The sequence below is a fragment of the Daphnia pulex genome, chromosome 11 (assembly GCF_021134715.1).
Source record: "Daphnia pulex isolate KAP4 chromosome 11, ASM2113471v1".
NCBI classification, from domain to species: Eukaryota; Metazoa; Arthropoda; class Branchiopoda; order Diplostraca; family Daphniidae; genus Daphnia; species Daphnia pulex.
The window spans coordinates 1-13,912 of NC_060027.1; the positions used below are offsets into that span (position 1 = coordinate 1).

Here is a 13,912-nt window from a genome sequence, read left to right on the forward strand (position 1 = left end):
AACAAGTTTCTTCACAGGGTAGACAATCATGATGGCAATGGACAGGCCATGTTGAATTCACGTTCCATGATGTAGATTTCCTTGCTTGCACAACTAGGTAGCCAAACCCAATCCAAAAGTTGTACAGTCCTAATTTTAAAGACATAAAAATGTAGTTTCCATCTGTTTCACACAAAATAATTAAAATTTACCAGTAACTCCAGTCTTGGAGTAGAAAAACTGGAACCACTTATCGGGTATGAAGCCCATGCAACTTTGCCAGGATACTCTTGACGGCATGGTCTTGGAAAGTTGACCAAATCCTTTTCTTGGTTTTCTGTTGTAGCAGCAGCTGCCGCATTTGAGGTGGCCGAGTTCTGGGTCATACGAATAGGCGAATGGCCAAGCGAACTAACCCATTCGAAGAGAAATGAGTTAGGTACTGAATTTTTACATCGTAACAAAATTATCATCTAGATTGAATTCCTTGATCAACAATATTAAGTGGTGAAAATTTTTACCCGGTTTCAATGCATTCCTTGTCAGCATGTTGACTTGGTGTTTGAATATTGAGAAAATACAATTTTAACTAATAAAGCTGTGGTCAGGACTCAGGTTACAAACAAAACAGAAGGTACTACTGGCAGCAAGGAATAATAATGGCGGACGAGAGGACGAAAGAAACTACACATTCATTTTAAAAACTATTCAAAATGGAAAATTTTTGTTTCAAATGATAGAATTCAATGATTCTGTTACAATTAAAAAAAAATGTGACAGTAACATTGAATTTTTAAATTGAAACAAAATGATTTCCATTTTGAATAGTTTTTAACATGAACGAGCAGTTTCTTGCTGTCCGCCATTATTATCATTGCTGCAAGTATCCTGTGTTCGGCTTCTGTGCCAAGTGCTAACTTACGACATTTTTTCCCAAGTAAGTCCACCACAATTCACAGTGGTAACTTTGTTTTTTGGTTTCTTAACATTTCTGAATGTAATATGTCTTAATGTCAGGAGGAGGAGGAATTGTGTTGGAAACGAAAGACGTTGGAAACAAAATGATTTCCATTTTGAATAGTTTTTAACATGAACGAGCAGTTTCTTGCTGTCCGCCATTATTATCATTGCTGCAAGTATCCTGTGTTCGGCTTCTGTGCCAAGTGCTAATTTAAGACATTTTTTCCCAAGTAAGTCCACCACAATTCACAGTGGTAACTTTGTTTTTTGGTTTCTTAACATTTCTGAATGTAATATGTCTTAATGTCAGGAGGAGGAGGAATTGTGTTGGAAACGAAAGACGTCCCCAACGGCCGACGACGAGATCCGGCCGGACAACCAGGATTCCGGCCCATTTACGGGAGTACGATCTTCGGGGCCCCCGATAGGTGGTCCCTTGTCACCCGCCTAACTGTACTGATTCTTTGTGCCCTTTCCCCCCCCCCCCCCTGGTGTCAATGTAATGTTTTGGAGGGGGTCGGGCCCTCTCTGTCTCTATCTATCCATACTACAAGTCAGTTCAATACAAGTCAGGTTAGCAATCTAAAATCAGTGTCCTCATCTTTATTCATTTCATCCAATATTCGGTAAGGCAAACTTGACACTACTTCCCTGCCGAAAAAATTGATAGAAAAGACAAATCAAAACTGAAAAAGATGAAAGCTGCAGCTTTTGACAGTGATGATGATGGCGAAGGTATTGCAAATCAGTTTACAAAAATTTTCATGATTTTGAGCTTTTTTTAATCTATAATAATGCGATGCGAACTGTATGCAGGTTAGTTAATATATAATAATTATTAATAAAAAAAATGACAATAAAAATTAATGACTTATTCTTTAGACAACTGATGAGCCTAAACCTATTGCCGGCGGAAAAAATATCGAAACAATTCTATGTCATTGTAGAAGAAGTAAGTAAGATGCGTGATGGCGCACTACTGAAAACCTTTTGCAATTACGTAGAACGGCAATGGATCAAACATTCGTTATGGCCACCAACAACATGGTCGATGTTTATGGAACATCGTCGCACAAACAACAATGCAGAAGGTACTACACTATTACACTATAACATTATACTATAAATTTTAAAAAAATTTAATTAGGGTACCACAATTCCTTAAAAGTGGAAGTTGCAACAGCCAGAGTGTATCTGGTAAAATTTATTCAGTTAATGAAAGCCGAGGCAGAAAAGATAGACTGGAAAGCCAAATTATTGTCGCAAGAGCAACAACTACAAAAGTAAAAGAGATGGCGATGAATTGGATGACCAAGTCAGTAACAATGAAAAATATATAGGACAAGAAAGAGGGAGAGATGCCAATGCATATGATTTATGCAAAGGTAAAATTCCGTTAGTATATTTTTACTGCTTAAATAATTTAATGTTTCGACTTTTGGTTCAGATGGAGAGCATAGCAAATGTGTAGAAGATGAGGAAGAAGAGAATGTTAATGAAGATAGACTGGAAAGCCAAATTATTGAAAATAAAGCACAGTGAAGTATGAATCACATTCCTAATTTGAAAAGGAAACATGAAAATTCCGTCAGTATATTTTTACTGCTTAAATAATTTAATGTTTCAACTTTTGGTTCAGATGGTGAAGAAGATTGAGAAGAAAAGTATGATGAGGAAGGAAGGAAAACTCGCAAAAAGACTAAGGTGGTTGATGTGAGAAAGAAATCAGAACAAAAAACTAGCCACGATGAATATTAACCCTAGTGAACTTGAACAGGCTCATGATACTGATTTCCATTCAACGGTGAAACTTAGTTACTATTACGATAGTTTTTTTTATTCTTGTTTCTAATGGTAAACATTAATTTAACAGATTATAAAACCTGTTATGCCGGAACGCATTCAAATTTAGTTTTTCCAATTTTCATCAAGTTTTATTTATATTATTTATTTATTATATTATTATATTATATTATATTATATTATATTATATTATATTTATATATTTACTGATTTCGATGAAAAGGTGAAACTTTATTTACTATTGCAACAGTTTTGTTTCTTGCTTCTAATGGTCAACATTAATTCAACAGATTATAAAAACTGATATGCCGGAACGCATGCAATTTCGAGATGTTCCCATTACGTCTGTCGAAGAAGGTTCTGACGAATTGGATTTAGAAGCCCAGTGGATAAACAAGCGTGCTTTTTCCTAATCTTCAGTTTCAAATCAGGTAAAGACAACTTAAATTTACTTCATGCATTGCAATTTCTTGATTCCGTGTTACTTCTTCATCAGTCTTCGAAATCCGTTGCTACGGCCTCGGTGCAGCCACTTTCTGTTCCCGTCCTATCGGATACCGTTCTACCGACATCGTCATCTGATAGGACCAAAAGGATATCACAGAGTCCCAAGTCGCGATCCAGGTCCAGCAGTCCAGATGGCGATCGGGACCGAACTTCCCGTAGGTCCCGGGAACCTTCCACTCTCTCAGACCAAGCAGGATGCAGTAACTGGGTTGACCGTCGTCAAAATGGAAGAGGTCGTACTCGATCCCCATTGCGTGGTTCTCGACATACCCCTTCTCCAGCACTTGCGCCCCCTATCACTGCCCAATTGGAAAACGTTGTAGTGGCTGGCCGTCCTGGGATTTTCGCCGGAAATCCCGTTCTCTTGGAAAACCGTTTAAGGTGCCAGTATTACGAGAGGACAGGTTGCTGCCTCCGCAACCCCCGTCCCTGACACATGGATACGTTTTTCCAAGCAAGTCCACCACAATTCGCAGTGGTAATTTTGTTTTTGTCGTTCTTTAAAATTTCTGAATGTAATTGACGACCATGTCTTAATGTCAGGAGGAGGAGGAAAACCGTTTAAGGTGCCAGGATTACGAGAGGACAGGTCGCTGCCCATGCCCCCGCTGTCTATGTCCATATACGCATGGATATGTGCCGCCATGTGCAGTGCATGAAGCGTTGATGGACATAGAACGATTCCGACCGCAACAACCAGAACGAATTGACGAAGCCAAGAACACGCAAAAAGGCCCTAGTCCTTTCACATGACGTCGGCTCAACATTGAAAATTCTAATATTTTCAGCACTCTCCATTTTTTCTGTTTTCTTTTAAATTATACGTGGCAAAATCCAAGGAAATGAACCAGTATATGTCCCTCGTTTTGTTTTCTCCCATTATTTTTGTTTGTGGTGTGAGTGTGTTTGTCAGATTCTTGAACATGATGCACAGGTGAAAAAATACAACAAGTGATTTTGTGTGGACAGGAAAAAGTGTAAAAGTTTTTTTTCATATTTAGATAAATAAGTTTTTTTCCAAAATATAAGAGATGAACACTTTTCCAATTTAAATCATGTGGGCAGTAGTAACTAACCAACATTAAACACCAATGTAGAGTAAAACTAAATGTCTTTTTCATTTTGTTGTTATACAGTCTGAATATTCTGATCTGGTATCGTCGTCGACAAAAATCTGAAGACGGGATAAGGTGGACATTTTTCGAAGTTAAACGGAAGCCATTGGACGATTCCGCTTTTCTTTGCCGATTGTGCAGTCGTGACAGTCGTGATAATTGTTTATTTCGTGCAGACTAAAAGGCCATGGGCGGCGGAACACAAGGCCACCACTCAAGTCACTAGAAAAACAAAAATTATTATTTGGGCTATTTATTTAATTATTTTGGATTTTTAATTAATGTCTTTTATTTCGTTAAATAAAAAAAAATTGAGAGTTAAAAATGAATTTTAAACTTAGAAACAAAACGATTTCCATTTTGAATAGTTTTTAACTTGAACATGTAGTTTCTTCTCGTCCGCCATTGTTATCACTTGCTGCCGGTACCCTGTGTTCGGATTTCAAGTCTAGCTTTATTGTTTAAATTGTACCTCAATATTCAGCAATAGAGTCAAGATGCTGTCAAGGATTGCATTGAAACCGGGTAATAATTTAACCTTTTTTTTGTTGATCAAGGAATTCAATCTCGATGCTAAATTTTTTACGATGTAAAAATGCAGTACCTAACTAATTTCTCTTTGATCGGGTTAGTTCGCTCAGCCATTCAGCCTATTCGTATGACCCAGACTTCGGCCACCTCAAATGCAGCATCTGCTGCTACAACAGAAAGCCCAGAAAGGGATTTGGTCAACTTTCCAAGACCAGTCCGTCAAGAGTATCCTGGCAAAGTACGCATGGGCTTCATCCCCGATGAATGGTTCCAGTTTTTCTACTCCAAGACTGGAGTTACTGGTAACTTTTAATTATTTTGTGTGAAAAAGATGGAAATTACATTTTTGTGTCTTTGAAATCAGGACCGTACACCTTTGGATTGGGTTTGGCTACCTATTTGTGCAGCAAGGAAATCTACATTATGGAACATGAATTCTACACTGGTCTGTCCATTGCTATCATGGGTATCTACGCTGTGAAGAAACTTGGGCCTGCCACAGCCAAATTTCTTGATGCTGAAGTTGCTGTAAGTGAAATAAAAGTTCTCCGTCTAGCCCCACAACTGATATTTCACATATTCCTACTAGAAATCCGACGCTGAAATGAACGCTGGACGAGATATGGCCATCGCTGAAGCTAAGGCTAGAATCGCGGCAGAGAAGGTTGAACAGGATCGAGCTCTTGGCATGAAGATGCTTTTTGACGCCAAGAGGGAAAACGTTGCCCTTCAACTTGAAGCTGCTTACCGCGAACAGCTCGTCAAAGTCTTTTCTGAGGTAAATTATCAACCTCAATTAAATACATCACCCCATTTAATTAACCATTTTAATTAACCATTTTAATTTTATAAATTTGTAGACCAAGAAGCGACTGGACTACCAGGTGGAAGTTCAGAACGTCCAGAGAAACCTGGAACAACGCCACGTCGTTGACTGGGTCTTGCGTAGCGTCCGTGCCGCCGTCACCCCCGAACAGGAGAAGGCCACTCTCAGCCAGTGCATCGCCAACATCAAATCCTTAGCCCAGCAAAACACCGTCAGGATTTGAGCGAAGAACCGACTGTTTTGTTGGTTCTCATTTAGTGTCTAGATTGAAAAACTCTTAAAACTAAAATATAAATGAAAAGCTAATCCGCACGAGATCATTTGGATTGGGCCAAATATTGTACACAGCTGTAGAAAAAAGGGTCTGGTTGGCACGCCAAATACAGTGATTTCGTTCCACCTGATTTCAATTAATATTTTACTATCGATGAAAAGAAAGGAACGTGAATCCCTAATGAGTTGGGTCTCGGCAACCCTGTGTTTCTTGGTTGTTGAAACCCTTTTGTAGCCATTTTTGCGCGACAAACTGTTATCCAAAAAGGATGTCTGCTTGACGTTTTTTTATTGATGATAGCGAACTTTTATTTGGCTTTTTCTCTTATTTGATGGACTAATGGTGTCTTGTTTTACATTCGATCCTCCATCTTTCTAAAATCTGAGGCGTTTATTTTTACAAATTTCTAATGTGACTCGTGACAGCAGTAAACATGTCTGAATGTAATTGAATGAGCAAATCAAAAATTTTTTTCATTCATCATGGAGTCTACTAAGGAAATGCTTCTACCTCGCCCCGAAGTTGATGGAATTCAACAGTCCCAGATTGAAATGGTTACAGTGGGCCAAGATCCAGGAATGAGATTGATGAATGATGCTCAAGTTGACCAGCAGCGTGATGCTCTTCTCTCCAAAGATATTGTATTGCACCCCAGTCATGTGTACGCCTCTGATCCCAATCTAGCAATGATGCCTGACAGCAGCAGCAGAGCTAGGCTTAGGAGAATACTCAGCTCTCACCGTTTTCAGGTAAACATAATCATTGGAGTTTTAAATTAACCCAGAGTTGATTAGAGTTGTGTTGTAAACTAACTGGTGTTGTTGTTGCAGGTGTTTGTCGTTTCCTTTGTAATAGTGGACTGCATGGTGGTGATTGCCGAACTGCTAATGGACCTGAGAATTCTTGGAATGATGGAAGAATATGGAATGAAAAATCGGAACAAGGTTTCCCTGGAAGCCCATTACATTGTCCCTGATGTCCTGCACAGCATCAGTATAGGTAATTTATGCTCTTAACATGGAAAGATTTCACCTAAACTAAAATGTCTTTATTCTTAGCTATACTGGCCATGTTTCTGCTAGAAACGGTCATCAAGATTGCAGCTTTTGGCTTGTCCTTTCTCAGGATGGGCTGGGAAATATTCGACACTGTCGTCATTTGTGTGACGTTCGTGTTGGACGTCTTGATGCAACACTCTCACTCTTCGACCAACGGCCTGGGCTTGTTCATCATTTTACGTCTGTGGCGAGTGGCTCGCATCCTCAACGGAATGGTCCGTTCAGTGAGGAGTCAGGCTGTCCGGCACGTCGAATGCGAGAAACGTCGACGCGAGGTTCTCGAGGATGAACTGCTCAAATATCGGGAACTCTGCCAACGTCAGAAGAAACTGCTTGCCGAAATGGAGAATCTTTTAAAGAATCACAACATTCCTCTACCTGACAATTTAGTAATGCTACCATCCCCTTAGTGTGAATAGAAAAAATTCTAATTTAGCGACAATTATTGACCACAAATTTGCTCACATTTCACTGCTAATGTCAAACAAATCATTGGCCCCTATTCCGTTGGTTTTCCGTTCCACTCTTTTTCAGGGACTCGCTTTGTTCGGCAAACGTACATATATAAGTATAATCATGACAATTTTGAAATAACTCACAATGCCACTCCTCAGGCTAACAAGAATTCAACCAATAATTAGGACTAGAAATAGAAGTGCAATGCGGTTTGTTCATTCCAATTTAGCTGCAATTAGCTAAAGTCTGTCTGTGTGGTTGTGCCGTGTTCGTCTGTATCAAATGATGATTAAGTATCACGCTATTATGTGTTTGATCAAGTGAGCCATTGAACTAAAAAACTGGGACATGGTGCTTATACATCCACTAAAATTCCTTGCGTATTGTTGTTATGCAATTATTTGTTATTACACATTTTTCGAGAAGAATTTGAACCTCATAATCTTCGTGTTTTTTATTTTCAGCGGATTTTTAGCCGGATCGGATCCATCGGAGTCTTCCATCCAGAATAATCGTCGCAGTTGTGTGTTTGCCAACCAGATGGCGTTCACGCGATTTAATGCCGAAGCGCGCGCGCGCGCACTGCCGAATCGATTTCCGATTTCTTCTTCCTCTCCCCCGCCTCCCTCTCCCGGCCGATGTTTCCTCGCATGTCGTGAGTGTAAAAGTGTACGGGCCCCGGTCAGTGCGAAAAAAAAAAAGCAACGCACCCGCACGACGAAAAAAGTAAAAATTAATTGGCGGCGAGTGGCCGACTGGGACAGACAGAACTTACGGGTGAAACCATATTTCCGGTTGAAAGTGAATTCAATCCATTTTTTACCTGAACATTGATGTCACTTTAATTCAAGCCAAGAGTTTCAAGTGTTTCAAAACGAGTGTAGAATGTCGACGACGCAGCAACAACCGCCACCGCGAAAGGTTTTTATAATATTTCAATCGATCTTCTCTCTCTCTCCTCTGCCTATTGTGATGTAAAAATTCTTCTCTTCCTGTGCGCCTCCCCTTCTGGGAAATTTCTCCTTTTATACGCAGGGCAATTATGCAAAGGTATTGAGAAATTTGCATGCGGAGCAGTTGTCCAAGGTACAATGGAAACACCAACAGGAATGCGAACTCCTAGAAGACTTGCGGTATGTTCGTACACTTAAAAGTCATTCGATAAAGTGCATCTGTTTAATTGTGTGTTTTCTTTTTCTTGTGAAAATGACTAGAAATTTCATCAAGCAAAGATGCGCCGTCGAGAAATCCTACGGCGAGGTAGGCCTATAGACACACACAGGAAATATCGATCCCTACACATAATATACTGGCCGTGTAGCATAGATACATTATACATCGAGCTATTGATTGACGGATGTTATATACATTCTCCCCTTCTTTTTTTGACTCTTTGATGACATGCCCGCAGGCCATGCAGAAGATATCGGCCAATTACCTCAACAAGAAAATGCCGCCCATTCACGAACTGAATCACGACGAAATCAACCAGCAATGGTATTAACTCACCCTGGGATATTTCTATTGATGTATAAACAAAAATTGTTAATCGATTGTATTTGATTGACTACAGGACGGTTTGGTCAATATGGAGATCTTTGCTGGAGGAAACGGATAAATTGGCAAAGGCCAAATTGGCCGCTGTCGAAATATTCCAAACGCAAATCGCAGACGACGTGAAAATCGTCCGTCAAAACAAACTCCAACTGGCTAAAAAGGTAAAAACCCCTAATTTTCGATTATAGACACCTGAGATTTTACTTTTACGAATGAATCCCCAGAATCTGGACCTATTGAAAGTGGTGCAAGGTGAAGTGCAAACTTGCGTGACTGAATTGGACAAATTGAAAAAAGTTTACGTCGACGACGAACATGTCAGTCACGACGCTCGTGACAAGGCCCGTGAAGCTGAGGAAAAGTATGCTGACCATTTGAACTGCAATTCAATCCATTATTTTAATTCAAATTGTTTTTATTTTTAGGCTAAAGAAGAAAAAGGGTAGCATCTTCCAGTCGGTTTCCTCTTTACAGAAGACATCGGCCAAAGTAGGTGTCAAATGTTTGGTTCATTTTTAAAAATCCTGATCAATTCAATTTTATATTTGCATTGGCCAGTTGGGGAGTCGAAGGGATTTGTGTGAGGAGAAATCGACTCAAGCCAGAAACGCCTACCTGCTTCAACTTGCTTCAGCCAACGCCCATCAGAATCGATACTTTCACGTTGATTTGCAAAACGTCGTCAAGGTACCATCTTTAATAAACAATCTTTTGATCAACGGCGTACTGACATTTTTCGTCTGATTAATCCAATTTGCAGACGTTAGACGGCGGAATGTACGAAAAAGTGGCCGAATACTTTTCCATTATGAGTCGGACGGAACTTTATACTTGCTCCGCCTCTCAATTCTCTTTCGGCAAAATTAAAGAGCAAGCCCAAACCGTACGTTGTTATTACTTTACCAACCCAATCTAATTAGCGAAATCTTATTTCCTTTCTGTCCATTTATTTTATAGATCAATCGCGACTACGACCTGGCCTGTTTCGTCGACGCCTTCCCAATTCTCAATCAGCATATCACTTACGACTTTGAGCCTTGTGACAATGACGTCATCACGACGGTCAGTTTGCCTCGCCATCTAACGAATAAAATCGATAATTGCTTTTTCAAATCAAAGATGGCGTCTGTGTCAACAAAACACACGAGTCGAATAATCACCAACTTTTCGTTCGAAATTTTTCGTTGATTAAAAACAGGTGGATCAAGCTCACGGAGCTGGTGCCGGATTGATTCAGAGTGGAAAACAATATGCATCTCGTGTCGCCCAAGAATCCAAAAAGATCAGAGAATCGACGAGGACACTGCAAACTCTACAGGGCATGAAAGAGAGTGGCTTGAAGGTTTCTATTTTTCCCAAACTTTTTGTTTGAATGTATAGTTACTATTGTTTTCTTTGTTCTGCAGAGTGATCCGAATGAACCCAACGGACCTGATATTGACGCCAAAATCGATGAAATAAAAAACCAATTGAGGCGCTCAGAGGTATTGGACTTGTAGTAATATTGCTTTTGTGCAGCCATCTCGACATGTTTACATTTCTTAGACTGCCAAAATAAAAGCTGAGGCTCGATTGGAGTGCCTTCATGCTGGTGGAGGTAAATTGTTTAAATTCACACCTCCCAAATTTCTGACTAACATTTGATTCATGTGCAGTCAAAGTAGATGAATTCCTTCAAGACGCAGAGGGTCTGGTGACTCTTGGATTGATGAGATCTTCTAGCCAGCTTTCTTTCCGAGTATGTTTTGCCTTAGAAACACCTTCATGAATCATTCAAATCAAAAGTTTATTTTCAATATTGAAATGAAGGAATCGGCTCACGAGGAATCTGAATTCTCCGACAGCGGCTCTCGCGCTGGTGCTGAAACAACTCAGCAGGATGAAGAAGAGGAAGAAGCTGCTGACGAAGCTTTCGGTAAAAAATCTATTATGCATATGCCAGTCAGATCAGTCTGGAATGACTAATGAGTTGCATTTGATTTTCAAAATAGTCGAGCAAGTGGTACAGCAGCAAATTGCTGAAATGCAGGCAACGTGGCAAGATCCGACGGCCGCCTGGGATACAACCGACGCCTGGGGAGACGACGCCGCTCAGCTCAACACTTCCGCCGCCAACACGACCACCACGTCTGTACAAATTGAAACTGCCAGCAGCGTCACGGATTCGGTGCATGCCAGTGGAGATGCCAGCGTCATCAAATGCATCGCGTTCTATCCCTACACGGTACGTTGATATCATTTTTATAGTTCCTTTTTGATCTTTCAATTTATTCCTCCGTTTGGGAAATAGGCACAAAATGCGGACGAGCTTTCCATGATGGAAAACGAAGAGCTGGAAGTGTTGCTGGCCTTTTCCGAAGGCGACGGATGGGTCAAAGCCCGGAATTACAAGGGAGAGGAAGGCTACGTGCCTGAAAATTACCTGGACCTGCACGCCGACGATCAGGTGCCGTGTGGAGGTGACGAGGACGCCAACCAGAACGTCCATCAACATCCAGCTATTGCGGAGGAAGTCGAGCCGGAAGAAGGGCACGAGGAAGAGGAAGAAGAAATCGTTAGTGCAGAAGCGGAAGGAGGTTACCCGTTGGAGAACCAAATTTCCTTTTCTTCAGTCGACTACACGTACCAGCAGCAAGGAATGAGCGCCGAAGAAGAAGATGAGTTCCCTGGGCCGACCGAAAGCGCTCCTTTACCTCCACCTCCTCCACCCATTGCTGCCCCAGTCGTGGAATCATCTCCAGTTCCTGCCGCTGATGGCCAAACAAACCGAATCATCGGCTACTGCCGGGCCATGTACGACTACGACGCCACGTCTGATGAGGAGTTGACCTTTTACGAAGGTGAAGTCATCGCCATTTTCCGTCGATCCGGTGCTCTACACGATCAGGACGTCGACGATGGATGGTGGGAGGGTCAGCTCCTAACGGACGGTACTCGAGGCGTCTTCCCTTCTTTGGTTGTCGAAGAATGCGGTCCCAACGGCGAAGAATTGACGCCAAAAGTAAAACATTTGATTATTTCGATGATAACAAGTATGGCAGAATATTTATTAACGTAATGGATTGGACTCACAGGTGTCGCCTGCAACACCTGAAGAGGAATCAGTGCCTCCGCCGGGCAGCCCTCCAGTTGTTCCTACTTTCCTCCTGCCTCCTGAACGGGTCATAATCACGCAACCTACTCCCGAGACGGAATTCCCTGATGATCATGGTACAACAAATAGTCCCTCATTTTCATGTAGTTGATCTGATCTTAATTGAATTTTTTTTTTGAATGATCAAGTAGAGCACATGTTCGACCAGAACGCCACCATTAAGGAAATGGATGAAGACGAAGATGATCTTGCTTCAGAAATGATCAACGTCGAGCCAGGTAAATCTTTTAATTCGATTCGAATTTTCCCCCTAATCAATTCTTTGTCATTTACTTTTTAGCCACGCCCACTGAAGAGGAGGGAAACAACAACGGCCAGGTAACATTTGGTAGAACGTTGAAAGTCCATTTCATTCTAAATCAATAATTTTTTTTTTTAATTTTAGATAACTGACGGACTGTCTGGCACTCAGATCATCGTGACGGCATCGACCCCCATGGTTGAAAACGAATTCAAATGTTTCAACCCGACAGATGAAAAGACGTCCGACGACAAGGAAAACGAAATGGAACAAGAATTCGGCGAAGAGATGGAACCGCCTCCGCCACCAGCACCGGAGCCATCAACAACCGAAACGTCGTCATCATCACTAGACCAACCGTTGCCGCCGCCAGCACCAATCGCTGACGAGACTGTGGTCAGAAAAGGATTCGACGACGAGTTTGTCCAACTGGAAACTGCCAAGGAATCTTACGCCTAGAGAAGAACCCACATTATCTGTATGGGCCCTCATGCATTTCAACTGCTGCTCATTGAGCAATAATTGTTTTTTACATTCCTCCCCAATAACCTTTTTGAAAAACACACACACTCACCATTCCATTCTCCACTCCAATTCAGGTCCAGCAAATAATTAACATCACAGAGAGGCTTTCATTTGCGGGTTGTTCCCATTGTAACGTAAAATAGTAAGTTTTTTTTTCTTCAGGTGCACAACGGGACATTATTATATACAAACCAACTCCTTTGATTCATTTTCATAGAAGCTTGTCAAAATATCTTTTACATGTTCAAGGCATTTGTCAAACATTTGCCCTTAGTCTGGATGATGATCTCATTCTATTAGTCCCAGCAGTCGATTCCATGTCGTTTAAAAAAAAATTGATAGGTGTCATCCCTTGATTGGTTCGATAAAGAAAAACGATTGCGAAATTCCTGTTCGATTACATAGGCAATTCTCCAACCCTTTTACAAATAACAAATTCGAAAAAAGAAAAAAAACAAAACAAGATTTCTATTTGCTTATTATCCAGGTGTTTCAATGCTGATGTCAACTCATTTGTAAGATAAGAGGAGTCAACTAGTCCAACCGTAACTTATTTCCAATTAATTATATTTATTTTCACTAGTCCATTTCCATATTCTCCAAACATTTGTCATATTTTAGATTTACAACAAGTCAAGTTTTTATTTCAAAATAACTTAACACTTGTAGTGTCTGTGGGAAAATTGTAAACCAGATAATAATGAGATTTTTAAAAAGTAATCGTAAATACTCTCCTCCTTTTCATTTTGTGACAATATTTCATTTGCGTGTGTGTGTGTAAGATCCGCTGCTATATCGTCGTTTGACATTTGAGATTACTGTTCTTAATTCTGAGCTCCTTATTACCTTGGTCATTCCCCAATACACACAGTCTCACCCCCCCACTTTGTCTAATCCATTTGATTTTTGCGTGAAAAATTCAGGTG

General features: G+C 40.7%; 3 protein-coding genes and 1 long non-coding RNA gene across 5 annotated transcripts; all 4 read left to right on the forward strand.

The window, feature by feature from the left end:
• The first annotated feature begins 721 nt into the window (after positions 1-721).
• LOC124207568 lies at positions 722-2,828 on the forward strand. The gene is made up of 6 exons (XR_006880050.1): positions 722-916; positions 997-1,169; positions 1,250-1,755; positions 1,822-2,324; positions 2,387-2,482; positions 2,579-2,828. It is a non-coding gene; the product is annotated as an uncharacterized LOC124207568 (long non-coding RNA).
• Positions 2,829-4,727: 1,899 nt separating this feature from the next.
• On the forward strand, positions 4,728-6,125 carry LOC124207117 (ATP synthase subunit b, mitochondrial-like). The gene is made up of 5 exons (XM_046604418.1): positions 4,728-4,889; positions 4,997-5,197; positions 5,260-5,423; positions 5,485-5,673; positions 5,756-6,125. The coding sequence occupies exons 1-5, from the start codon at positions 4,862-4,864 to the stop codon at positions 5,942-5,944; spliced, it is 771 nt and encodes a 256-aa protein (XP_046460374.1). The 5' UTR covers positions 4,728-4,861; the 3' UTR covers positions 5,945-6,125.
• Positions 6,126-6,212: 87 nt separating this feature from the next.
• LOC124207115 (voltage-gated hydrogen channel 1-like) lies at positions 6,213-7,937 on the forward strand. The gene is made up of 3 exons (XM_046604416.1): positions 6,213-6,744; positions 6,826-6,994; positions 7,054-7,937. The coding sequence occupies exons 1-3, from the start codon at positions 6,478-6,480 to the stop codon at positions 7,461-7,463; spliced, it is 846 nt and encodes a 281-aa protein (XP_046460372.1). The 5' UTR covers positions 6,213-6,477; the 3' UTR covers positions 7,464-7,937.
• Positions 7,938-8,003: 66 nt separating this feature from the next.
• Positions 8,004-13,868, forward strand: LOC124207108 (protein nervous wreck-like). Of its 2 annotated transcripts, none has more exons than XM_046604403.1 (21): positions 8,004-8,430; positions 8,545-8,642; positions 8,724-8,769; positions 8,921-9,006; positions 9,083-9,227; positions 9,291-9,427; positions 9,492-9,555; positions 9,625-9,753; positions 9,827-9,949; positions 10,024-10,128; positions 10,265-10,408; positions 10,473-10,550; positions 10,612-10,663; positions 10,722-10,804; positions 10,876-10,981; positions 11,058-11,290; positions 11,357-12,067; positions 12,141-12,276; positions 12,349-12,438; positions 12,501-12,538; positions 12,606-13,868. In XM_046604403.1, exons 1-21 carry the CDS (start codon positions 8,395-8,397, stop codon positions 12,918-12,920), a joined length of 2,955 nt encoding a protein of 984 aa, XP_046460359.1. In that variant the 5' UTR covers positions 8,004-8,394; the 3' UTR covers positions 12,921-13,868. The 2 variants fall into 2 exon arrangements, with proteins under 2 accessions (XP_046460359.1, XP_046460360.1); XM_046604404.1 differs by having other exon boundaries at positions 12,352-12,438.
• Positions 13,869-13,912: the final 44 nt, after the last annotated feature.